This window comes from Podarcis tiliguerta, assembly GCF_965153285.1.
Source record: "Podarcis tiliguerta genome assembly, chromosome: 9".
Lineage (NCBI taxonomy): Eukaryota > Metazoa > Chordata > Lepidosauria > Squamata > Lacertidae > Podarcis > Podarcis tiliguerta.
This window is the reverse complement of record NC_139542.1, coordinates 37,996,634-38,022,861: the sequence shown is the minus strand read 5'-3', so window position 1 is coordinate 38,022,861 and position 26,228 is coordinate 37,996,634. Positions and strand designations below refer to the sequence as shown.

The window sequence follows — 26,228 nt, the reverse complement described above, 5'->3', positions numbered from 1 at the left end:
ACCATACTTCCTCAAAGGAGGGAGATCACAGTCAGCAGCAATATATTCACCCTATGTGGTAAGGTGTAGCAGCTGCTGCTTATTCTTGTCTTGGCTGGCAGAAATGGTGGTACAATTGCTCTGTAGTGTGTAGAATCGGTATAAACTAGTTGCCATTTTTGACTTATTAAATGTAGTTCCCACTTTGTAGAATTAGTTAGACATAATTTTACATTTTAGAGCTATACAAACTTTTTAGGTCCTAGGTCTTCTGGAATATTTCAATTTGAACTTTTAACATAATGTTTACATATATTTTATTTGTATAGACATCAAGACAGCAAGATGCAGCAGGCCAAGGCACAGGAGCTGCCGCAGATGGACAGAGAAGGGACTCTAGGTCTACCATGTTTCGTATTCCTGAATTCCGATGGTCACAAATGCATCAACGCTTACTCACAGACCTACTGTTTTCAATAGAAACAGATGTACAGATGTGGAGAAGGTAATGTACTTTCTCTGAAATCTTAGGCATTAGATTCCTCAGCATAATGATCTCTGCTAATTATAGAAATAGGGTGGCGCTGTGGTGTAAACCACTGAGCCTTGGGCTTGCCAATCGGAAGGTTGTGTGCAAGTAGATAAATAGGTACTGCTCTGGCGGGAAGGTAAACGGCATTTCCGTGCTCTGCTCTGGTTTTGCCAGAAGTGGCTTAGTCATGCTGGCCACATGACCCGGAAGAACTGTCTGTGGACAAACATTGGCTTCCTCGGCCAGTTAAGCGAGATGAGCGCCGCAACCCCAGAGTCGTTCACGACTGGACTTAACTGTCAGGGGTCCTTTACCTTTTTTTTTTTGTAACATTTTGAATGGTTAAACTGTAAAATAAAACTGCAGAGAATATTAGTAAACTCTTATTTATGTGCATGTCCCAGTCATTTGGGCTGTGAGCAGATATTAGTTGATTGATCACCTCACTTTTAATTTATTATATATAAATAAACGTGCATATTACAGTCTTCTGAAGTGTAGATTATCCCACCTCAGTGCTGCAGGTGGTTTGCTTAGTTGAATTTTGCCTTGTATGCAACCTTTGTAAATGCAGGAACTTCAACTTCACAAGCTGTCTTTATAGGAGAAAGGAATCCTTTTACTTAGAATGTGGGTGTGAGCATGTTTTTGGAAGGTGGGGGTGAGGATTAATGCTACTCCCCCCCTACACAGTTTATCCAACATAGTAGCACGTAAGCTGCTGTTGTTTTCTTCCTTGCTCTATTAAAAATAATATTGAATGTTGGTTTGAGCTGTTACTACAAGGAAGATCAGAGTCAGCCCAGGATATGTCCCATGCTGCATGAAGGGTGCTGTTTAAGTGGTGTCATCTATAATATTTGGGAAGGGGGAAATTGTGCACTATAGACTCTGGGAGCATAATTGTCTAATCTCACCTTGTCTGTTGTCCCATTATTTAAATATAAGCCAATGTTTGGTAAGATATAAAATGTGAAGTGTTTTTGTACTAGAATATACAATATAGGTGCTGTGAGGAAGGGATGATAGAGGCCAATGCCATGCTAATGCTAATGTGTTTAAGTTGTTGAAACAGGATTTTTTAAAAAATGTTTTATATCTTTACAATCGTTTTTTGCTTAAAAAGGGAAGTTTGTGAGTTCTTCGTGAGATACTAGTTTCCTCTTAAGAGACTTGAGTTCAGATCTAGTTTATATCTCAAGGGAAACTTCTTTGATGATTTATACAGTGTCTTTTGCTGCAGTAGATAATCAGACTTCATAATAATAAATAATTATTCACCACACACTTAGACACAGTTGCCAGTCTGTGTTCTGGAGAGGATTAGAAGCATAAGGAAAGGGCATTTTCAGGTCAAGAAGAAGGTGCATTGACAGTTTAGGATCCTGGTGTGTAGTTCCTGGCTATAGGATAGATTTCTGCCGGTATATGACTAAAAAATAATGAGAAATAAATACTTCATAAAAGTGCAACTGAAACTGCATGAATCCTGCATTTTTATACTGTGTTTTTCATTTTGATCAGCCACTCTGCCAAGACTGTGATGGACTTCGTCAATAGCAGTGATAATGTCATCTTTGTACATAACACAATTCATCTCATCTCTCAAGTGATGGATAATATGATTATGGCTTGTGGTGGCATATTACCTTTGCTTTCTGCTGCTACATCTGCTACCGTAAGAAATTCACTTTCTAATGTAGAAGTGGTGACTTGTGGGAGGATGCTTCACCATGTGCTTTGAATTATAGTACACTGACTGCCATGTTCAGACTGAGCTAAGAATGAGGAAGGGGAGCTGGTCTGTGGGGCAGCACAGGGCAACCTGGCTGTGTGATGTTGACTGCAATCTACTACTCTATGGTACTGGACAAGATGGCTTAGTAAGATCATCTCCATCTGGTCCAATTCTAACCTATTTAGTGGTCAGTACCACCACCACCCTGCCAATTTGCTGTTATGCCTTCACTGCTGCCCTTCACCCTTTTGCTTAGTGTTCTGGTGCTGCTTACTGTCTGCACAGCTGTTGGGTGCTCATGTCTGTTCAAGGAAGGAATTTTGGTCTGGAGTACCAGCCAGTAATTGGTTGCCTGTACCACCCCACCTCCCAATGTTTCCCTACTTTTGTGAAAGTGCTACTTTTGTTGGTACAACAGCCATTTTTGCTTTGGCCAGAGACTATGCCTTTGGGGGGAGATGGTTTGGGGCACCTCAAAATTACCCCGGTGGACCTCTTTAGGAGGTCCCAGTGGTTTGGGAACCCTGATTAAGCTAGTAGCTTGCATAGTTCTGCCATCCCTGGGAAAGATCCTCTCTTTATTTCTACCCTATCTTTTCAGAGAAAGTTTGGTGCATTTGGCTTAGCTCACATGTAATGCTAAACTACAGTTCAGATCAGAGTGAATCTCGCTGGCTCCTTTCATGGCAAGCTATAATTTACCATTACATCCAAACAGAAAACCCGTATCTGTTGGATGTAATGGTGCTTGCCTTGCGCTTTCCTTTCAAACCAAAATTGCAAACCATGTGTTCCCAATGTCATGATTTGAACCATTGTGTTTAATTTCCTATTTCTTACCTTTGTCTCCACATTCAGATTACTAGCCCCCCCATCCCCTACCCCTCACCCCCACCCCCAAAAAAGACAGGCCTCCACTTGAGGTAAAGGACGAACTCTTCATTTTAAAATAATTCTGCCTTGATCCTCTGGAGGTCAGTGACTAAACAAGTGGTTGTTTTCAAGCTTGTGTTAATTGGATTTACCCACTCCTCATAGCCCCACCATATTAGATTCCTGGTCAAGTGACATGAGAAATTTCAAGAGGCCACTTCCAATATCAACACACCCCAAGTAATAGTGATGATACCTAATTAATGCATAGAAGTAAAAGCTGTTCTTTAATGTTCCACTATGCAGCATGAATTGGAAAACATTGAGCCAACTCAAGGACTATCCATAGAAGCTTCTGTAGCATTCCTCCAAAGATTAATTAGCCTTGTGGATGTGTTAATATTTGCAAGCTCCCTTGGATTTACAGAAATTGAGTCGGAGAAAAATATGTCATCTGGTGGAATTTTACGACAGTGTCTTCGGCTTGGTAAGCAGATAACTGCTAAGCATTAAAATACATTTTGCTGAGTAGGGTTTTTATGAGAACTCATTCTGAGTGCTACCTGAGGTAGACTCAGATTTAGTATGAAATAATATAAAACTTCCTAAGAATAATGAGATTTTTTTTAAGGCTAGAATTAGACTGAAGGGATAGCTCAGTCGGAAAGCATAAGACTCTTAAGCTCAGGATCATGGGTTCAAGTCCATGTTGGGCAAAAAGAAGGGACCATGAGTGTCATCTAGTCCACCCCCTGCAATGCAGGAAACTTGCCCAACATGGGATTCGAATTCACAACCCTGAGATTAAAGTCATGCTCTACCAACTGAGCTATCCCCAGCATAAGTAAGATTGGTTGAACTTTCATTTGTTTGCCTTCAGATCATTTCCTGTGACTAAGGACAATTTAGGTGGAAGTTAAGTCATCCTAAGAGTTTGCATGTATTTGAGGCTGATATCTTTAGGAATGGAGCAATCTAACAGCAACAACAAAAGAAATAAGGATGAATAAACTTTGATCCTAAACCTTTGTACTAATATACCTGGCTTAGATTAATTTTGCAACTAATAACCTGACTTTCATTGTGTAGCTGATATTGTAAAAAATGCCTAAATCTAGTTCTTGAGATACTGGCTTAGAGGAGAGACCTCTCATGCTACCCTTACAGTATCATTATATAGTAATATATATTGGATGGACCCAGAGTTGCCCTTCTGTGAATGGAAGGATTCCTTCAATTTGTAAATGGGACTGAGCGCCACCAGAGGCTCCTGTTGGAGGAAAAATGCAGGAACATTGTTTTTCCTGGTTTCCCCCATTTCTTCTGCTGTCTGCCATGCTGCTTGCTGCTCACAATGTTCCACAGTTTTTTAAGGAGGCTGCTGGGGGGTGGGGATAATGGGATATTGCTTTTTGCCGCCCTCTAGCAAGAGTTATCCTGTGACCAGATCTCTGTCTATGGCAGGCATGGCCAAACCTGGCCCTCCAGATGTTTTGGGACTACAATTCCCATCATCCCTGACCACTGGTCCTGTTAGCTAGGGATGATGGGAGTTGTAGTCCCAAAACATCTGGAGGCCAAGTTTGGCCATGCCTGGCCTATGGGGAAGTCTGGATCCAACCCAATGTAGGTGAATTTACAGCTTTGTGAAACTTTTCATCACCCCACAAGTAACAAAACAATGTCAGAATTTTTTAATGTAATATTTCTTAAACTTTGTTGGATTTTTGAATAGAAGCAAACAGAACTGTACTCATTATGAGCTGTAACTTCTCTCTCTCCCCCCCTCAAAAAAGGGTTTGTTTATATATTAGTATTGGAAAAATTGAAACTTATCTTTCTGCAGCAGTAGGCATGCAGATTCAGCAGTGTTTATACTTTGGACTTGCTATGTATCCTTTCATTTCAGTGTGTGCTGTGGCAGTCAGAAATTGCTTGGAATGTCAGCAGCAACAGGCACTAATGAAGCCTAGCGGAGAAAATGTTAAGTGTCAGAAAACAGTACAAAGCCTGATAGCAGCAGGAAGGTCTGGAGCAAAGGCAAGTATCTTCTGACATTAAACGTAGGCAGATGTTGATACTGTTATCTCTGTGACCTGATGGATAAGTCTCTGGAGCTTTCTTATGGCACTGTAGTCATTACAGAGAAAAAGAGGGCATTTGAATAACATGAGCATTTATTTTAAGTTGTATATACAAGTTGTTTAACTTACGAATGCAGTTGCTTGGGAGGGGGGATGTGAAGGGGGAGAGCAGAGAACAAAAGATCTGCCCTCAATGTTTCTAGATTCCTTGCCCAGTTTTCTTTCTTTGGTACAATCTTGAGTATCTGTCGTTGTACTTGATTTGTGTGTAACGCCAGTCCCTAGGGGCCCCTCCAGACTGATGGGATTTTTTTGTGGGCGTTTCTGCAACATGTCATTGATGCCGTAATGGTGCATTAGTGGTGGATTTATACTGGAACATCCACACATCATTCCACTTTATTAGGTGTCCTGCAATTCTTTCCCAGTGTTATTGCATTATTGCCATCTGGAGAAGGCAGTCTTGCTCTATAGTACAAAACAACATCCCCCCCTCCCCAAAAAAATATATTTGTGGTATAAAAAGTTACAGGATAACAGAAGGAAGTTGTGGGACATAAGCAAATTAGAAACGAAGCAACATGTCCACCTTGAAACATTTGCAATCACAAACTATTGAAATCATGATTGTATGTGACCGGCCCAAGTACTGTCCTCGTTAGCACAAATAATCGTGATTCCACAACTAAAAAGGAAGTCTGGAGGGACCCTCGGTAATGGTGGTTTTGTAATGTTGTGGAAATGATAGCTTTGGGCCATCCTTTGTGCTTATCAAAACAAAATAATATACAAACTCTTTTATTCTAAACAGAGCCCAGTTGATATTGTGACTGGAGGGATTTCTCCAATAAGGGATATTGACAGACTCCTACAGGATATGGATATTAACCGACTACGAGCAGTGGTATTCAGAGATATAGTGAGTTAGCAATTTTCTCCTACATACTGTGTTCTTTTTTTACAGCCTGAATTTCTGAGCCAATGTCCTTATGCAGTTTCCTGTGGTGTTAAAATCTAATGGAGTGTCTAAGAGTATCATAAAACTCTGTGGGAATAGCAGACCAAGAATTTGGGGTCAGGATGAAAGGCTTAAGTTTTCCATAAACTGCTGTCCCTGCAGGTGGTTTCAACTTCATATATACTGTGTCCTTTCCCTAGTTCATGGAATGTGAATTTTCCAGTGTATTGCTCTTATTCTTGAGGATAGCATGTGTAATCTGTCCATACTCCATTCCCAATTCTAGATGGTTAAATTACTTGACTCAAAATTTGCTTCCAGGGTAAATGCTGGTTCTTGCTTGTAGCGCTACACCATTTTATATCGTTGGAGCATTTGGAAAAACGGGAGTGTGGATCAGCCTTCTGGTCAGATCCCCAAAATATGACCTGGAAAAAAGGGTGGAACAGTCTTGCTGAGGGAGGATGAACCTGTTTAACAGTCTCCCAGGTGGAAGACTGAACAACCTGGGGATATGATGGGCACTTAGTTATAGGAATAAATTATCATGAATTTAATTTTTTTAAGGAATTTCATGAAGGGCTAAGTTAGACTTGAATATCATAATAAAAGGCTCAGATGATGAGGTTTCATGGGTCATCCTGGATCATCAGTTAAGGGTTAAAACAATGTCACAAGGTTGTCTCTGTCAATCAAATCTTATTTTTAATAAGATGATCATAGCAAAGAAAAAAAGATTACTTGGTTTGATCACAACAGGATATGTTGTTGGGTGGAATCCATTCATTCCTGAGGACTGATTGATAGCTGCATCATATGTTGTCTATGTTAGATACTGCATTGAGTTCTGGGATTTGATTTTAAATATAACCAATTCCTGCATAACTGGCATGAAGTGGGATCAGTTCTGGCTTCACCATAAGGTGAATGACACTTATTCCTCAGAGGAAAGCCAAATCACACATATTGTTCTGAGACATGTGCAGAGTTCTAGTTAAATAGAGTTTCTCAGTAACAGCAACTAACAATATTTTAAACATCTAGTTTGGTTTTTTCTATCTTTATTTCTTACAATATTTTTGATATGTTAGACCAGGGTTCCTCAGCTTGATGACCTCTAGAACTTGCTGGACTACAGCATCCAGCCAGCAGGGACAATGATCAGGGATGATAGGCATTGTAGTCCAACAACATTTGAAGGTACCATGTTGGGTAAACTCAGTGAGATAAGAATGTGAGGGCGATCTGGCTGCGACATCTGTCACCCCAGTGATCGCCAGGGTTGATTTGGCTGATAAGGCTGGCTGGGCGGGTGTCCCCTTCCTCCCTCACCGCTCCATGTGCGTCCCTCCCGAAGCTGCACGCTCGGTGGAAGAGGACGACCATCCCAGATAGAAGGAGTGTACCGTTCTTCGGTCAAGGGTATAAGATAGCTGCATTCCCCTGCTAGAACCTCCAAACAGTGAGATAATCTCCTTTATGAAGTAGGGTCTGGATTTATTGCAGAATGTGGCAGAAGAACTTAAGCACTCAACAGATGATCACAGTTTTGGTTGGTCCATTGAGTTGTTTTTAAAACTCAGTGCAAGCAGAAATCTAGAACAATATGGGGAAGACTGGGGTAGAATTTTTCTCTTTTGTGTACTTGTTTCTTAATGCAAGAAATTCCATGTATGCAAAAGGGGGAGCTGAAGTAAACAGTCTATGCTACTAGCTCAGAATCCTTCTTCCTGAATATGCCTATGTAGATCAAGCTTTGACTGCTACTAATTAAGAGGTTTTACTGCTGTCAAATGATGATTATTTATACATAACCTACAATGACATTGTAACTGCTTCTAGTGCTTCACTTAAAGAAATAAGTTTGTAGCAGGTGATAGCATAATATTTGGAATAGAATGGAATTTGATAGGCTGTATTCATTTATTTTTACAGGAGGATAGCAAACAGGCACAATTCTTGGCTTTGGCAGTAGTATATTTCATCTCCGTCCTCATGGTATCAAAATATAGAGACATATTGGAACCTCAGGATGAACGTAGGCGGCCTCAGTCTGTTCAGTCACTCAAGCCTGCAACAACAGGTTAGTGACAATTCAGGCTTTTAAGACTACTGTAGATTCTATTCAAACTATATGTATATGTAAATATTCTGAAATGTGTACTTGTTCATGTGCTCTGTGAAAGTGGTTCTGATGAGAACATAAAGATCTAACAGATGTACACCTCGTGGAATGTGTGCATGTGTGTGTGTGTGTTTTTTAAAAGTACAGAATCAAAACACTTACTAGATTTAATATATTGTTTTTGAAAATTGATGTAAGAAGTCTCCTCTAATTACTACTTTTAAATACAGAATTTGTTCCCAAGTATCCCTCAGGGCTAGTTAACTATTAGGCAGAATTTATTTTTCATAGATGCTTTTGTTAGCTGCCCAGAACATTAATTTTTAATATTTTTGTTGGCGTTCCTTGTGATGATAATACTGTGTTAGTGGTAAACTTCCAATAGGATTCTTCACCTTTAAAAATTCCTTTTATACATGACTTGGTTTAGCACATTTCCATTTTTGATGGGGAAAGTATGGCAGAATATTAACAAAATGCTTCCTTCCCCCAGTCATTTCAGTCATAATGGATCAGTGATGGAATGATAACAATATATTGACTGCTGAATTGATAAAAATACTTATATTCACATTTTGGCGCTTTGGGCCAAAATGGAGGACAGTTTGGTGTGGAAGTGCTTCCAAATGCAAATGGCTAAAAGGCCATATCAGCATACTTACATATTTTACTGAATTGTGTTTTCTGCTGTTTTATTCTGTTATTTTGGCATGTCTGCCCACCTATACCCTTCCATCCCTGCGTGTGCCCAAGTGAGTGTGTGAATGCTCCTCTTAAGGGCTCCGACACACAACACATGCTGATACCTCCTGCTTCATTGGTGTGACTAGTGCAACAGACGTCCCCTTGGTTTTGAGTAAATGTGGTTGGAATGAAAGTGTAAACCAGGGGTCAGCAAACTTTTTCAGCAGGGGGCCGATCCACCGTCCCTCAGACCTTGTGGGGGGCCGGACTATATATATATATTTTTTTTTGGGGGGGGGGGGGAATGAACAAATTCCTATGCCCCACAAATAACCCAGAGATGCATTTTAAATAAAAGGACACATTCTACTCATGTAAAAACATGCTGATTCCCGGACCGTCCATGGGCCGGATTGAGAAGACGATTGGGCCGCATACGGCCCCTGGGCCTTAGGTTGCCTACCCCTGGTGTAAACTACTGTTTCTCTCTGTGGTATCTCCTTTTTTGAAACCTCTTTTCATTATAAACTGACGTTTGTTGAGGAACGTATTGCTGGAATTTTATATTTATTAATACTGTACTTTTAAATAATAAAAGTTTCCGGGCTCCTTAACATAAATTTCTGATGACAATTTCCTTCTGCGTATCTTTCAAGATGCGGAAAACCCACCTGCAGCTACTACCGCCGTGGCTCCCCTACCTGCCGAGGAGTTGGAAAGTGTTGCGTCTGTGCAAAGAAGAGATTCGGGTATTGAGGAGGAAGCACATTCCGGATTTGACCACAGTTCTGAAGCTGCTACAGAAGCAGAACTACAAAGCGTCATTGCAGGCCCAGATGCAATCAGTGAAGTACTGTGTACGCTTTCTTCAGAAGTCAATAAATCTCAAGAAAGCAGAAGTGAAGTGCAGACTGAGATGGACACTAAAACTGCATCCTCTGTGCAAACGGCAAAAAATGTCAATGTGAAAGATATCCTAAGAAGTTTGGTCAGTGCTCCTGCAGATGGGGCCACAGTTGACCCGGCAGTTCTTCCACCAGCTTTTCTTGGAATCCTTGGGGATGGTGCTGCCGAACAGCCTGTACAGTTTCGATCCTTTGACAGGTAAGAAATACTGCATTTTAAATCTATTTTACTTAAAACTGTGAACAATGTGAGGTTTTTTTTTAAAAAAATAATCTGGTGTTGTGATAGCAGCATAAACATTGTTTGGGACTGTTTGCTTCAGAGTCTCTGCAAATAATTTTACCCAATTCTGTAGAAAAAATTATTTGACGTAACAATGCAGATAATTCTAAACTAAAACAATATGTCAGACATTTTCAGGGGATTGATTTCATTCTAGCATCCAATTTTACTTAACATTACACTTAAGTTAAAGGGACCCCTGACCGTTAGGTCCAGTCTATGGCCCCCATCCTCCATTTAGTTCAAGATTGCATCATGGTATAGCCATCCCATACAGTGTAATCAGTTTTGTACCACATGCCTTATCCTGCAGCTGTCTGTGTCTCCCTTACATAATGTCCGGTCCTCAGTATCAATGATACTCACTTCTTTATATTCATAGACCTTTGCCAAATCATCTCCTGATCTAGCTATGCTAGGAAGTGCTCAGTTTAATGTAGCAAAGACTGAATGAAGTCAGTGACTGTATACTCAAAAATATGTTTATGAATGTCTTGCTCTTATTTTTTCCATTCTATGGTCACAAGTTACAACCTTTTACTCTTAAGATTTATTTTAATACACTATGCACTTGTTAAGTGCATAGTGTGTCTTCTTAAGATCTTAAGATATTCTTAAGATCCTGAATCCAAAACATTTTATAGATTAGAGAAGGTAATCAAGACATTTGTGGGTACAGAATACCTATTTAAAAATGTGAACAGCTAAAAAAACCTGCAGCTATCAGTTTTAAAGTCATCCAGTCTTGATGCTGTAAATTTGGTGGGAAAACATGTTTTCTTTCAGATGACATCTAAGGGTCTGTTGCAGTTCTGGGGTGAGGGTGGATAGAATAGGTTATGACCTTGTATTCAGGAAACTGGAGCTACATTCAAAAAGAGGTTTTCATCTCCAGGGACACACCAATATACTAACATTACAGTGGGAAACTTTGGACAAGCAGACTTCAGGATGCTATGTATAACTTAGTGTGTCTGGTTTATATTTAATGTATTGTCTGGTGCAGAACACAAAGCCCAGTGAGTTCATGTTTTTCATTTTTTTCTGTGGGGGGTGGAGAGGTGGGTGAGTTGGAAAAGACACCTTGTTAAAAGTTTTTCCCCCCCATGTAGCAGTTTTACGGCAAAGCATCTCTGGGACTTTCAAAGCATCTCTCTGATCCTGCATTTATCTCAGGAATGTTGTGTCAGAAATCAAAACTCTCCTCATATCTTAAGGATTATCAACTTTCCAGGCATAGCTGGAGAGTATACAGTAACAGCTATGTGAGTGAAACCTTGCTGAAAGAGTGCCAGGTTGTGGGTTTTTGCAAACAACAAGGTGTGTGCGCTCATTCCCATGCCAAAAATTACTCTTTTATCTTATGTGAAGATCCAGTCTGGTGATTAGTGGGTGACAGGGATTTATCTTGATAAAAGTTCAAGGCCTGGTCTGACTCTTTCATTAAGCCAGTAGAGACACTGAATTAGCAGTCTATTTGCAGTGTTTTGTCCTCTGTAACCTTTCAGGAACAAAAATACTTTTTTGTGGTTGTTGTTGTTACTGTAAAGACATTGGTAGTTAGTTTAATAGTCCTGATGAATAATATGATTCTGTTTAATTGTGACTAAATCCCATATTTTATAAGGTCAGTCCTGTTTATGGTTTTTGTTTTGTTTTTAGGAAGTAAAGATGAGAGAAAGCTGCAACATTGACTGCTCTGTGCAGTGAAAACTAGTTTGAAAAGCACACATGCTCTCCAATTTTATAGGTTTCATTTTTTAACTTAATAAATATATATATATCATGAAGGCTTATAGGCTCCTCCCTCAAAGGCATGAGACCATTAGTCTCTGTCAAATGCTAGAAACTAACTGAACTATGACATTGTTCTTTTATTCCTTTGTCATGTCAGATTAGGAGTGGCGAATTGACAAAATGCACAAGGGTGACTTTAACCACCATCCTTCACCCTTTACATGTTGCATGTGGCTTATTAACAATTTTAACAAGTTTCAAATGTGTGCTGCCTTGTTTCTTCATTAAGCTTACTCCTACAGAGGTGCAATCAAAGATTGGGCTGTTTTTGAACTAGCAGAGTAAAACCAGCCCCTATTACCTCTCCACACCTATTCCCCCCCAAACTCTAAAGAGCCGCACTAATTTTCAGTGCTCTGTGACTGACCTTTCACTTCACGCAGGCCAGCCTCCTTCCAACCAGTACAGTCCAGGAAGACTCCCAAGTGTATGTTGCTGGTTTTTCTGCAGAGGGTTTTGTATTTTCTGAGTGTTGTGGCGGGTTTTGTGGACAAGGGACAGGTGCAGAAAGTTGTAACATCTGCAAGCACTGTTCAGAGGGAATGAAAAGGTCAAAGTCAGGGGCCCTTTAAATGTTACCCCATGCTGATCCAGTTCCTGACCATACAGATATCCTCCTGCCACTGTACAGTTTAGTCTCTAGGTTTCACTTTGCAGCCTCAGGGCTGCTTCAGATTTCCTGCATGTGGTTCACGAGATTGCATCCGACCTTTGGGATACTGGATGCTCACACTGAAGTCTTCTCTCTTCTTATAATTCATTAGTTGGATGCAGTGATATTCAAAGGAGTACCCTTGAAGCTCCTACTCGGTACCACCAACAGTTTTTTCAAGCCTGTCCTTTAAATAAAACAGCAACACTCATTGCCTTACCGTAGGGATTTAATATATTTAATAATACATGTAATAAATGAACTAATTCAGTGATTCTCAGCTAGCTAATTATTGAGGACTCCTTATTTTTCAAAAGCCAAGCGACGGAACCCCTACTTTTGAAAATTTTGTTAATTCTATGGTAGCTACCTCTGCAAAACAATATTTTTGAACAAAATATGAGGTAGCCCCCTAATAAGCAAAGGATTTTAGGTATACAGTGGACTCTCCGGATACGAACTTAATTCATGCCGGGGTCCGTATGTACCCCAAAAAGTCTTCAAGTTAAGGCGCCGCGGTACGCATGTGGCAAAACCCGGAAGTATACACTTCCAGCTTTGCTATGTTCGCAACCCAAAAGTTACGTTACCAGAAGGTAACATAACCCGAGGTACCACTGAAAAACACACTAAGGCCGAGCAATAACTGGTTTTCAACATGTTGATATATCAGCAGCTAAACATCACAATATTCTGATATATCACTATGTCTGAAATTGAAGATGAAGCAGGCAGATGAGGGAAGGAGCAATCACAGAGACTGGGTGGGTGGGTAGGTGGATGTGCCGATCAGGCGTGGGGATGCGCTGCATGTTTTGAGGGGTTAGGGATGGGGCAGTCAGCAAAGAAACACATTCACTGCGACTGCTGCTGCTTTCCTGCTGACTGAGAAAAGTGCTCTGCCTCAGTGCCAGGGGAAGGCAGTGCCAGTGCCTTGAAGTGGGGGCGAGCAGCGTTATCAGCTGAGATCATCATGTGATATCAGTGTGGTGCTTCAAATCGGTTGCCCCGTTCTCCGTCACGCAAGGAGCAATATATTGCTGCGTATTGCTGGGTCAAAATCGTTATCATGGTGTGATTTCAAAACCAGTTTTGCCAATATATTGAAAAATAGCACAGTGCTAAAACAGACCACAAAATTTGTGATATTGCCATGCAAAATGTCAAAAATTTAGTTGGGGGAAGGCAAGGGATGGGGATGGAGACCCCCTGGGTGTATTCTGCAGACCATCAGGGGCCCCCAGACCCCTAATTGCGAACCATTGAACTAATTTATTATAGAGTAAAGGGACCCCTGAACGTTAGGTCCAGTGTTGCGGCGCTCATCTCGCTTTACTGGCCGAGGGAGCCGGCGTACAGCTTCCGGGTCATGTGGCCAGCATGACTAAGCCGCTTCTGGCGAACCAGAGCAGCGCACGGAAACGCCGTTTACCTTCCCGCCAGAGTGGTACCTATTTATCTACTTGCACTTTGATGTGCTTTCGAACTGTTAGGTTGGCAGGAGCTGGGACCGAGCAATGGGAACTCACCCCGTTGCGGGGATTCAAACGGCCAACCTTCTGATCGGCAAGCCCTAGGCTTTGTGGTTTAGAGCACGGCACCACCCACGTCCCATCATAGAAGTAATCAAATGACTGAAAGTCCTTGAGAATCAACAATTAAAAGGTAAAGGGACCCCTGACCATTAGGTCCAATCGTGACCGACTCTGGGGTTGCAGCGCTCATCTCGCTTTATTGGCCGAGGGAGCTGGCGTACAGCTTCCGGGTCATGTGGCCAGCATGACTAAGCCGCTTCTGGCGAACCAGAGCAGCGCACAGTATCGCCGTTTACCTTCCCGCCGGAGCGGTACCTATTTATCTACTTGCACTTTGACGTGTTTTCAAATTGCTAGGTTGGCAGGAGCAGGGACCGAGCAATGGGAGCTCACCCCGCAGTGGGGATTCGAACCGCTGACCTTCTGACCAGCAAGTCCTAGGCTCTGTGGTTTACCCACAGCGCCATTCTCCTATATACCTAGACGCAGATTATTCACAAATGTCACCATCACTGTCTCTGTGCTGTATCCTACTCTAAAACCAACCTGAAATAGATAGAGAAAATAAATGTATATACTGTATCTAGAAATATATTTCAGTTCATAAGTTTATTGATCTAGCCAAAGGCCATGACAAACTTGTATTAAGCAATACTATTCATAAAATAGTACGAAAATTACATCCATAATAGAAAAAGCTGCAAAGATTTTGCCAAGTTCCTGAGTATTAAAACAGATTCCTTACAGCTCCAATTCTAATGAATTTTCTCCCTTTTAAAATCCAAGTTGCTAACATCCATGATGTAAAAGAGAGAAGTTGCCAGAGACACGAACAAACTCAGATCCAACTTGATTTCAACAATTTATAGTGATTTTATCTAACTCATTTTTTCTGATTTTTTTTTCCAGCCAGTGCATAGAGAGCCACTTGGTGTGCTACAAAGCTTTTATTGTCATTTACCATATGAATGACAAAAAAATGGCAAAACCATTTCTGCCAAGGTGTGCTTGCTTGCTTGTATGAACAAAGGTTTTAGAAAGTGATCTCTTGGGTCTCTATATAAGGGGCAGACTAACAGATAATGAGTGATGTCTTCCACCTGAGGTTGACGACAAATACAAAGTCTCGTCTGCATATGGGACCTTGTTGTTGCAGCCGTCCAAGCCTGCACTGGGCATCACTTGGAAACGCATCTCAGTAAAGGCATTTCTTAAGGAAACTGGTGAGAGTTTAGTCAAACAACTAGCTCCAAAATGCTCTGTTCTCAAGAGTGGATACCAAGGGGAAAATTTGGTGTTTCTAACCAAATTAGTTGAAGGTCCCTTCTGGATTCTACCCAGAAGAGCCAATCCCTTAGTTGACACTTATGCAGAAATATATATTAAATCCCCCACCAGTGTTCTTAAAAGGTTCTAATTTTTGGTGCATATTTGATCATCCTTATTGTAATCGCCTCATTTCTGTTTTTAATTCAGACATAAATTCCGAGAATCAGGATACTGCATTTGGCTAGCTATGACCCTAGTCTTTATGTACACATTTAATTTACGGTAATTCAGTGCTACTCATTTGTGAATTTAGGATCAGGTCCAGAGTTCACATACACATTGGTATTAGTTTCCTTATGCAGTGCAGTTGTTCAGTGCAACTCTACGTATATGTGAGAAGAATTCATGTTTTAAACACATTCTCTTGGCTTGGGGCTCAGGTGGCTGTTGCTTCCATCTTTTAGAGTATAGTTAACATTAGCAGTCACCCTTATAATGATATGGCACACGCTGCCATGTCTATAGTGAATAGTGTTCAGACCAGTTAGTTAATCAAGGATACGGTTTAGTGTTATTATAATAATAACTGGGACTTAAAATGAGAACAATGAAAAATTGTCTTTTTAAAATTACATTTATAAAGTGTTGAAAAGTTTTTTATATACCGTATGTGAACTTGGAGCTAGTTTTAACACACTTTATTTAGAAACTGAATATATTTTAATGCTATTAAGGGAATACATTCAACCTGTACTTACAGTACTGTCAACAGAAGATGTGATTAAATAAATTGAATGTTGAAGACTTTTGGCTTATAGTTAACACCAGGTAATTAAAAGGAAGCACTGCTCTGGGAGTGCACAATATATCAGCTGTAGTCTTTAGCTCATTAGCTGAGGTTTTGCATGTTTATGGAGCTAACTTGCAATTAAAAGTGTCTTTAGCGTATGTTTAACTGGGCCTTTTAGGTGTTTGGAATAAAGCATTACTGTTTAATTGAAATTGGTTTGTCATAATTATGTCATAGTAATGCAAAAGATATTCTTTTCCCTGATGCCTGAAACAGTAGTTGTATTCAGTTTTGAGTAATCACGTGAGACGTATTAATACATTGATTTCTTAGGTCATTTCTGCAATGAGTTACCAAGGAACTGAAGATTCTAAGGGAAGAGATTTAGTCTTCTTATGTGTATTCTCCTATTGTACTTCTCTTAATATACTTTAAGCAGAAGTGTTTAAATTTTTGAAGTAGCACTGCCTCCAGTGGTGACTGCTATGCTCTAACAAACAGTATTTTTTGTTTACGATTCTTTTGGAGAAGTTAATATAAAAATGTGGTATGTTATCATACTTTCTATAACAATAGCCTTGCAAAAAGTAAAACTGGTAATGTCTTAGTTGGTCTCTAAGGTGCTACTGGACAATTTTTTAATTTTTATTTATTTATTTATTTGGTAATATATGAACCTTCAAACCTGGCTGAAAGCTTTTTGTTTGCCGAAATCAGAATTTGGAATATCATAACACTATACTCAGATATCCTTAAACATTTAAGGGTTCTTGAATTGTATGTTTTTCTCTCTCCTCATAGGAGTGTTGTCGTGGCACCAAAGAAGTCCGTGGCTGCCTCTACATCCACTATAAATTTGCCCACAAATGCTGTCAGTGTGGTTTCTTCTTTGGATTCTGCCCAAGCTCCAGATGCAATGGGAGGTTCTCCTGGTAAGTAAGGAGAAATGGAGATGAATTGTGGAAAGCAAAACTGCAAATAAATGTGCTGTCGTTCTTATTTATGGTTCATTTGCTAAGTTCCTCACTCACTACCCCAGAAACCATGACGCTCAGATGCTTTAGATGAGGAACACCAGGTGGGTTACATAAGCCACCTTGGATGGCCACTTGGTCCATCTACCTGGAATTGTCTATTTGCAACACCTTTCCAGGGTCTCAGGTAAGGAACTCGGCATTGCTGCCCGGCAACACTAGGGACTGAGCTAGAACTGTTTTCATGCAAAGCAGGTGCTTTACCACACATTGCTCACTTACGCAGCCACATTCTGAATGGCAGTGAAAATGCCACCTAGGGGGAACAGTTGCAGTTTCTCCAGTAACAAGTAGGTAAGGAAGGTATGGTGTCCCCCGATCATAAATGCCAGCTCGTGAGGTGATGCCTGGGCTTCATGCAATTAATGTGTAAAACTGAACATTCCAAACTGATAGTTTGGCAGTGGTGGCCAAACTCGGCCTTCCAGCTGTTTTGGGACTACATTTCCCATCATCCCTGACCACTGGGTCCTGTTAGCTAGAGATCGTCAGGTGTGCATGCAGGAGCCAGGCCCTGTGACCAGTAGGACTTTGCAGGACTGGGGCCTTCCTAAGTTTGTTCTGAAGAGGCAAGCTGCGGCCTCACAGGTGAGGCCAATTGGTAACTCACAGCACCTGGTGGCATGAGCTGGGAGGGGATATAAGGTCAGCATTTCCCTTCGGCTCTTTGCCACAGCAACACGCTTCCTGCCTTGCTGCGTTTGGCTTATTGCTTCCTGATCCTTGAACCTCGGCTTCTTGACTCTCTGCTTCTTGATCCTCGGACCCTTGACTTCTTCACTCCTTGCTTCCTGACCCTTGGCTTCTTGACTCCCAGCTCTCTGACCCTCGGACTCTTGGCTCCTGACTTCTGGACCCCCGTTCCTGCTCCCACCCCGCCATCTTGCCCCCGGTCCTGACATCCCCTGCCGGGACTTCGATCGCCCGTGAACCAGACCGTGACAGAGATTATGGGAGTTGTAGTCCCAAAACAGCTGGAGGGCCAAGTTTAGCCAACAGTGGGTTAGGCCAGGCTTCCTCAACCTTGGCCCTCCAGATGTTTTGAGACTACAATTCCCATCATCCCTGACCACTGGTCCTGCTAGCTAGGGATCGTGGGAGTTGTAGGCCAAAAACATCTGGAGGGCTAAGGTTGAGGAAGCCTGGGTTAGGCAATTCAGCTGCTGTGTTATGCTGAAGAGTAATGATTGTGCCCCATAGTGTTTCCTTAATGTTGCCCTGCTTGTTTGGAAGGTTTTTGCAGCAAAATAACGTTGTGCAGTTCTTGGTATAGAGAAAAGGATTTCTTTTTTTAAAGTAAATAATAATTTATCTTTAGTAGTTTAAATTTTTCTTTGTTTACTCCCTGTAGACTGGCCCAGAAAGTTTTCAGCAAGGAAGCCAAATCATTACTTAACTAGATACTCCTTTTAAAAAAGAAATCCTTTGTTTCTGATCCTTGCTGGACTTTGTTAGACAAGGGAGGCGGGGGCGGCTTTTTCTAGTAGCTGTGGCCTTGTCATTAAACTGCACATTAGGTATCACTTTTCTTTGCATATGTACATTCAAAGACATGCAAGCATTTTGGGAGCAGCACTTCCTTTTAAGGACAGTTTATTGCTAGAGACATTATTTGTTTAGACCCTTGGGGACCTTGAATAAACAATAAGCTTTCACTAGAAGGGTGCGAGACAGATGATCTATTTGCATTTTCTTTTATGTCCTTGCAAATGTCTGTAAAACTGTCAGTTTGAAGGAGCCAGTTTATCAGTGAAAGGATAAGAGAGATAAGTCACTTTGGTTCCACATGTTTGAAGTAGCTACCGCACTTACTTGCATGTGTGTTTTAGATGAAAACATGCTTCTGAAATGTCTCTTTTCCTCTAAATGCACAAAAGCTACCCCTTAAATGAAACCTGTAGTTGAAAACTACATTCAGTCCTTATCCAAAGAGCTTTTACATGAAATACTGCTTTGAAGTCTTCTGCAAAATAACATGTAACTGGCATTTTTGTTCTTTGCCCGTTTTTGAATTATCTTGAAGTTTGCTGAAAGAAATATGTTGCCTTGGATTACAGCGTTAAAAAAATTGAGATTATAGGCCTCGTTAGAATATTTGTTGTTGTTTAAAAGTGCTTTTGGGGAAATTTCCCTGATGGACAACGTTTTATTTTCTTGCTATCAAAAAGTCAGAGAGACTGTTCAACAGTGACCTACAATTCAGTTTTAAAAAAGCAAAATCACTAATCCACAAGCATGACACACATGGATTTTCCATAAAAATCATTTGCTATGTCCTCCCCCCCCCCCCCCAGTTTGTGTAGCATTTCTTTGTATTCAGCTTAATTTGATGTCATCAACCTCTGTTTAAAGCAGATGGTTGTTTTAAAATGTTCTGGCTAGACTAGTGGTTCTCAAAGGGTGTGATGTGCCAGACTGGTGTGGCAGGAGAGGGTGGCAATTGTGGCTGGAATATTTAAGGACAATCAATATTATATTTTGGAAATGATTCATGTTCCTATATAGCTGCATTGTTTTATACTTTCTGGATGTGCCATGATCATATTATAAAGTAGTTGTGTTCTATGTTATAAATCTAATACTTCTAGTTGTTGTTTCCTTTTGTTTCCCATTTCTTGTCAATAAAAATTTTGGTGTGGCATGAGCAGATTTTTATTCTGAAAGTGTGGCTCAGAGAAATTTTTTTGAAAACCACTGAGCTAGACAAACCAGTGCCACTATTGAGATAACTAGTATAATTCAGTGATAATCATTTAATCTCACTGCCAAGAGGCAGGCCTTGTTGGGGGCTTAGTTTGGGGGTGAGACCATTGTGTGGACTCTCTTTCCCTTTCCCTTTCCTACAGATGAGTTTCACTGCTGCATTTATTCAGCTGATTCTAGCTGCATGGGAAATGTAACTTGAAGCAGCATGTGCCACAATAAAAAACTTAATTTTAGCTGGAAGTGTGCCAGGTTTTCTATCATAAACCTATTTGTTCAGCTAGTTAGAGTAACTAAAAGCCGTATTGCTTATTCTGAATGTCCAAAATCAAGGGCTGATATTTTAGATAACATTATTTCTTTTAAATTTATAGTTATATCCTGATGGTTCAGGATTGTTAACAACTAAAAAACCTGAAACCCAATAAAACATATTTTTGGACTTACTGGTTTGCCTTCTGAAATGTGTGGTAATATCTATATTTAGCAAATTAAAAAACATTTTAAATGCTACCATTGAAATTTTCAGTCATTTACTAGCATTCTAGCAATATTATATGCTATTTCAGATTTGTATTTTTGCACAATTGTTAGAATACACATAACTATTACTACCACCTCTGACATGGTCACAAGGAGATTGGAAAGTTTTTAATTGTCTTAGATTAACTACAGATTAGTGTGTTAAAAAAAGGTAAAGGACCCCTGACAGTTAAGTCCAGTCGCGAATGACTCTGGGGTTGTAGCGCTCATCTCGCTTTACTGGCTGAGGGAGCCAACGTTTGTCCGGAGACAATTTTTCAGGGTCATGTGGCCAGCATGACTAAGGCGCTTCTGGAGAAACTAGAGCAGTGCACGGAAATGCCATTTACCTTCCCGCCAGAAGGAAGGTCTACTTGCACTTTGACGTGCTTTCGAACTGCTAGGTTGGCAGGAGCTGGGACCGAGCAACGGGAGCTCACCCCGTCGCAAGGATTCGAACCGCTGACCTTCTGATTGGCAAGCCCAAGACTCAGTGATTTAGACCACAGCACCACCCACGTCCCTAAACTGTGATTAATCTTAAGTATGGTTAGTAAAAGCAAGCCAGCTTCAGAAACTATGGTTTAAAGTTGGCTTCTTTCCACTAAGCATAGTTAACATTAGTCATAGCCAGGTTTGGATGGCATGAGAAACTGTGATTAATTAAAAACAGAAGGAAAGTCTTCCAATCTCCTGATGGCCATTCCAGAGGGCAGTAGGGAGTGTCTGAGCCAGTGGCTCAAATAGCTTCATTAGGTGATAGTCAACTAAGTTTTACTCAGAGTAGTGAAATCAATGGACTTAACTTAGTCATATTAATTTCAGTGATTCTGCGTAAAACAGTTGAATGTTACCCATTGTTTTATTGCTAAACTGCATGTTGGCATTGCATCAAAGTCAGCCTACCATGTTGCCGTCTACCGCAAGCAGAAAATGAGCACGACTTTCTATTTAGACTGACTCAGATAAGGGTCTGGAAGCCTTGTGAGAAACAATTGAGGGAGTAGGGTATGTTTAGCCTGGAGAAAGAGAAGACTTGAGTAATGGTATGATAGCCGTCTTCAAATATCTGAAGGGCTGTCCCATGGAAGATGGAGCAAGCTCGTTTTCTCCTGCTCCAGAGGGTAGGACCCGAATCAATGGATTCAGATTACAATAAAGGAGATTCTGACTAAACGTTAGGAATAACTTTCTGATGTTAAGAGCTGTTCAACAGTGGGATGGACTCCCTCGGAAGGTGGTGGACTCTCCATCATTGAAGGTTTTCAAGCAGAGATTGGATGGCCATCTGTCATGTCATGGGTGCTTAAGCTAAGATTCCTGCATTGCAAGAGGTTAGATTAGATGACACTTGGTGGCCCCTTCCAACTGTACAACAATACGATTCATTGCACCTTTTTTTTGGATTCTTCACCTATAGATTCCCCACCTATTCACTGCCATTTACTGTGACTGGCATTCTTCTACTCATTAGGAAACATGGCAGCAAAAACTGGGGCAACAGCAGAACAAAATCATGGACAGAGCCTCAAATAATAATTAGAAACACATCTCAAGCTTTGTGTTGTCCATCCATTGTACGTTGGAGAAATAGAGGCATCCTATTTTGATAGTTCAGGTCACTATGGAATTGGTCTGTTCCCACCTGCGCCCCAATATTTGAAGCTTTAGCAAGGTTTCATTCTGCTACATGCTTCAGCCCCTCCAATTACTATTTGATACCTGGCAATTAAGTTTCTGTGGAGCAAACAAATTTTTAAGATCACAGGTGTAGTATTATTGGAACAACTTTATCTTATTCACTTTGAACAAAAATACTAGTAGGTTTTTTTGACGTTATTTTCTAGCCCTGCTACATAGAGGCAAGTTTTAACTGACAGCAGTTCATACGTTTTGTCAAAGTTAGCTATCCAAAGTGGTTAGGAATACTTTCTCTTTGCAAGAAAACAGATTCTTTGCCTGATAGTGCTTACTCTTAAATTTTGCCTGGGTTTAGCAAGCTCTAAACAAATAGGATCCCCAAAACATTTCAAGGTTTCTAGAGGAAATAAAAAGAAGAGGGACTTCTTTCTTCCTCCTCTCCATCTTTCCTCTCAAAAGTGCAACTAGCATGATAAACTGTTAAGACTATACACCGTTACTTTTTCATATATCAGTCCAAGGTACAGAAAAGGTGTCAGGACTGTCTCACGATTGGAGAACCACTGAACAATGGTGTTCCAGGTCTATATGAAGAATTAAGCTATGTTGTCCACACTCTGTGTTTGTGTGTGTATAATTGTATGTGTGTGTGATACTGTGTGCCTTACCCTACATGTGCCCACTCAACCACTTCGATTGGCACAACTACAGGTGCCACATAATACCTGTCCTGCATTTGTAAGAGCTTGATTGTTTACTGTGGCAGCGCCTGCATTTTGGAACTACCTGCTTATTGAGATCAAGCAGGTGCCTTCACTGTACTCTTTTTAGAGCCTACTGAAAACATTCCTGTTTAGACAAGCCTACCCAGGTGCTTAGAAAACTTGAGGTCATTTTAATCTGTTTTAGTGTTTTAACTTTTGTATATTTTAAAGTAGGGTTGTAATTTTCTACGACTGTACTGTTTTTATCTTTTATAAACCGTTTTAGGGATTTCTTTTGTTTTTACAATCAATCGGTGTATAAATGTTGTGAAAACAATCAATCTGTCAGTCAACAGTCTCTGACCTGAAGGAAGAGATGTTGGCATGGATGCTTCTGTTGGAAAGTCCTGCAAGCTATTAGTGGAAAAAATTATCTCAGATTTTAATATTAGTATTTATTAAATTTGTATACCACCCTTCATCTGTAGATCTCAAGGTGGTTCTCAACATAAAATTATAATGTTTGTGTGTGTGTGTGTGTGTGTGTGTGGTGTGTATCTCACATAATGAAACTAAGAACAATAGCAAACCATTATTCCCCCCTCCCACAGCATCTGGCATCCTTATTTTGTTGCGTCCAAAAAGTCAGTGACCTGACTTTTCCTGATGAAATTGTCTCTTGTTGCATTGTATTACCCTTCTTTCCCAACCCACTCCTGTCCCCAAGTTAGACTATTTTTCAAAAGATATATGTGATGGTGGACATATTTCTGAAGCACCACCACTGAAGGCTGAGTGCCTAGAGATGGCTGCGTATGGAATGCTAAAGAGGTACTAGTGTCGTGGCAGGTGGTAGGGTATGCAACAGCAACGTGTTTGCAAGTGTTATCCAGGATGTCTTCATATTTATTGCTGACCTTGTTTCAGTGGTTTGGAATTTATAGTAGTTCAGGCATACTTCTGGCAACATGGAGGACTGCTAGTTGATATGCGGTGGACCATGTAACAGAAGTGTACTGCAAACTTGCTTAAAAAAAGAGAAAAGCCTGTACCCCACTTTGTGAGAGCGATAGGCCTCTGATACACAAGGAACTTCATTAAGCAGCAAAGCTAGAGAGGGAGCTGTGTAAATCAAATAAAAATGTGAGAATTAATACAGGTAATATCAAGCCCACATGTGCATTTTGGGGGCATTCATTGAGTGAAAGCATGGATTTAGGGTGTGTGACCTGTCTGCTTCCTGTGCAGATACAGACAGGGCATAGCTTAACCCTGTCAAGGAAGTTGATCCCAACAACCAGATCCTTACGTCTCTTACTTCCCATTTGGACTGGTGGGTGGGACCACTCACCTGACATTACAACAAGGTCAGGTGATGTGGTGCTTTGAATCTGATTTTTGGGACCACAGGGTTATTCATAAGGGGCTTGCAAAGACTGTTGTTCTCAGAAGGACCAATCATCAGCTAATAGGCACTTCAGAAGCTCCTTTTGGTCCAGGTGCCTTTTAACCTTCCTACATCATATGTGACTTCAGGTGATTGGCAGGTGGGCATGGCTTGGTCATAATGGCCTGGTTTTCCACCACTGATGTACATTTTAATCACTGGTATCTTGAGCTAAAAGGATCTTGGATAATAGAACTAATGAAGATCTCTGCTTACGGCTGTGGAGAGCTCTTACCACAGAGTACTGTCTCAGTAAACAGCTCTGATTTAGATGGACCCATGGTCTGAATCCATTTAAGGAAGCTTCATATGCTAATATGCTATCTAAGCTCTATTAAAATCTTCTGCAGGCAGTGGATCGTCAAATTCAAGATTACCATCTGTTCCTACAGTTTCTTCTGTGCCTGAGGATTCTGCTTCAAACATGAGGTATTTTTTAAATAACTTTTAACTTTCTTGAACCGGGGTGTATCACCTTCCTATTTATTTAAGTAATTATGGGACTCACTCTTCACTTCGGAGTGGATTGTGCTCTTTCATTTGAGGTCAATAGGAAGTTTTAGATTTCTATCACTACTACTGTAACTTAAAAAGAAATAAAGCACAGTGGTGTTTAGCAACTGGTTTGGGAACTCCTGTTGATGCATTTTGTACTTTTGTGCACATATATTCATATTCTTGCAGAATTTTAGCTTCCTGGGGTACCCCTCTTCAACCTTGTCAATCTCTTAGCATTACAGAAAGGCTTGAGCATGCTTTGGAAAAGGCTGCCCCACTTCTGAGAGAGATATTTGTGGATTTTGCTCCTTTCCTGTCACGCACTCTTTTGGGTAGCCATGGGCAAGAGCTACTGATAGAAGGTACAAGTAAGTTCCCCCCTTTAATTCCTTATAAGGTTAAATACTTTAATACTTAAAAATGCAAAAAGGATGAAGTTTTAATGTTACTTTTTATGTAATGGAATTCTTTAAGCGTTACCCAAATCACACTAGAATTTTCCTATTAACTTGCTTCTGTTATATTCTGTTATCTAAATCGTAGGGTGATTTTTCGTCTACTATGGGTAGGAGCCACAAAGGTTCATATGTATATAAGGTGATATATACATATTGCCATTTTTTTCCAGTTCATGTTGCAGGCCCTCGTGCTACATCAAATCTAAAAAGGACAGTCTCCAAGAATTAACCTTTTTGTAGGGTGTAAGGGTCTGCATTAAGAAAGCAGGTGCTGAGAACTCCAGTGTACATGCATAACTACCTGTTTCCCAGTCTTTCTTCCTCCCCAGGAACTTAAATGCCCTGGTTCTGTCTGATAAGCTCTTTCTTCCATCCACTTCTCCTTCTCTAATGCTCTTTTTAAATTGGTTCTTCTCATGGCCAATCCTCTCTGTTTATCTCTTTGTTCTCCTTCTCTGCCATTACTCCATTATATCAAAGATGTAGCCTATTGTAGCTGCATTGGCTTCATGTTACAGCCATTCTAGACTCAGAAGGGCTTGTATACTTCACCAGTTTCGTTTAACAGCCTGGTTCTCAGTGTTTCAGGTTGAGATGCCCTTGCCATCATTCTAGGTCAGTCTTAGTCAGTCATGGGGAACATCTGACCCTCCAGATACTCTTGAGCTTATAACTTCTATCTTCATGCTGGCTGGACTGATAGGAATTGGAGTTCAACAACATCTGGACGGCAACAGGTTCCCCATCCCTGCTATAAGTTGTAGGAGGTAGGAATCAGAACAGTATTGGGTGGCATTAGCCTTTAAAAAAGGGGGGGGCTATCATTTTTCAACAGCCATTCATAGGCAAAGTTTAGCAAGAATTCAAGTTCACTGGTAGACTAGAATTTTTGTTGAACTTTTGCCTTTGACTGAAGCATCTTATCTTTATCAATGCCATAAATAGGATATAAGATTAGATTAAGCCAGTTCTTCTATTCCTTTGTGACTATTGAATAGCTTAGTGCTTTTTAAAGAG

At 40.6% G+C, this 26,228-nt stretch overlaps 1 protein-coding gene across 5 annotated transcripts in view; it reads left to right on the top strand.

The window, feature by feature from the left end:
- The window catches only part of LRBA (LPS responsive beige-like anchor protein), a 350,444-nt gene that overhangs the window by 71,539 nt on the left and 252,677 nt on the right, over positions 1 to 26,228 (top strand). For 3 of the 5 annotated variants that reach the window (XM_083456976.1, XM_083456973.1, XM_083456974.1), the window contains exons 24-33: positions 309 to 484; positions 2,036 to 2,189; positions 3,429 to 3,609; positions 5,032 to 5,162; positions 6,018 to 6,125; positions 8,100 to 8,247; positions 9,630 to 10,077; positions 17,006 to 17,136; positions 24,606 to 24,684; positions 24,988 to 25,121. In XM_083456976.1, the coding sequence (XP_083313102.1) occupies positions 309 to 484; positions 2,036 to 2,189; positions 3,429 to 3,609; positions 5,032 to 5,162; positions 6,018 to 6,125; positions 8,100 to 8,247; positions 9,630 to 10,077; positions 17,006 to 17,136; positions 24,606 to 24,684; positions 24,988 to 25,121 (1,690 nt within the window). The remainder of the gene's footprint in view (positions 1 to 308; positions 485 to 2,035; positions 2,190 to 3,428; positions 3,610 to 5,031; positions 5,163 to 6,017; positions 6,126 to 8,099; positions 8,248 to 9,629; positions 10,078 to 17,005; positions 17,137 to 24,605; positions 24,685 to 24,987; positions 25,122 to 26,228) is intronic. The other 2 variants (XM_083456977.1, XM_083456975.1) reach the window with 1 other exon arrangement.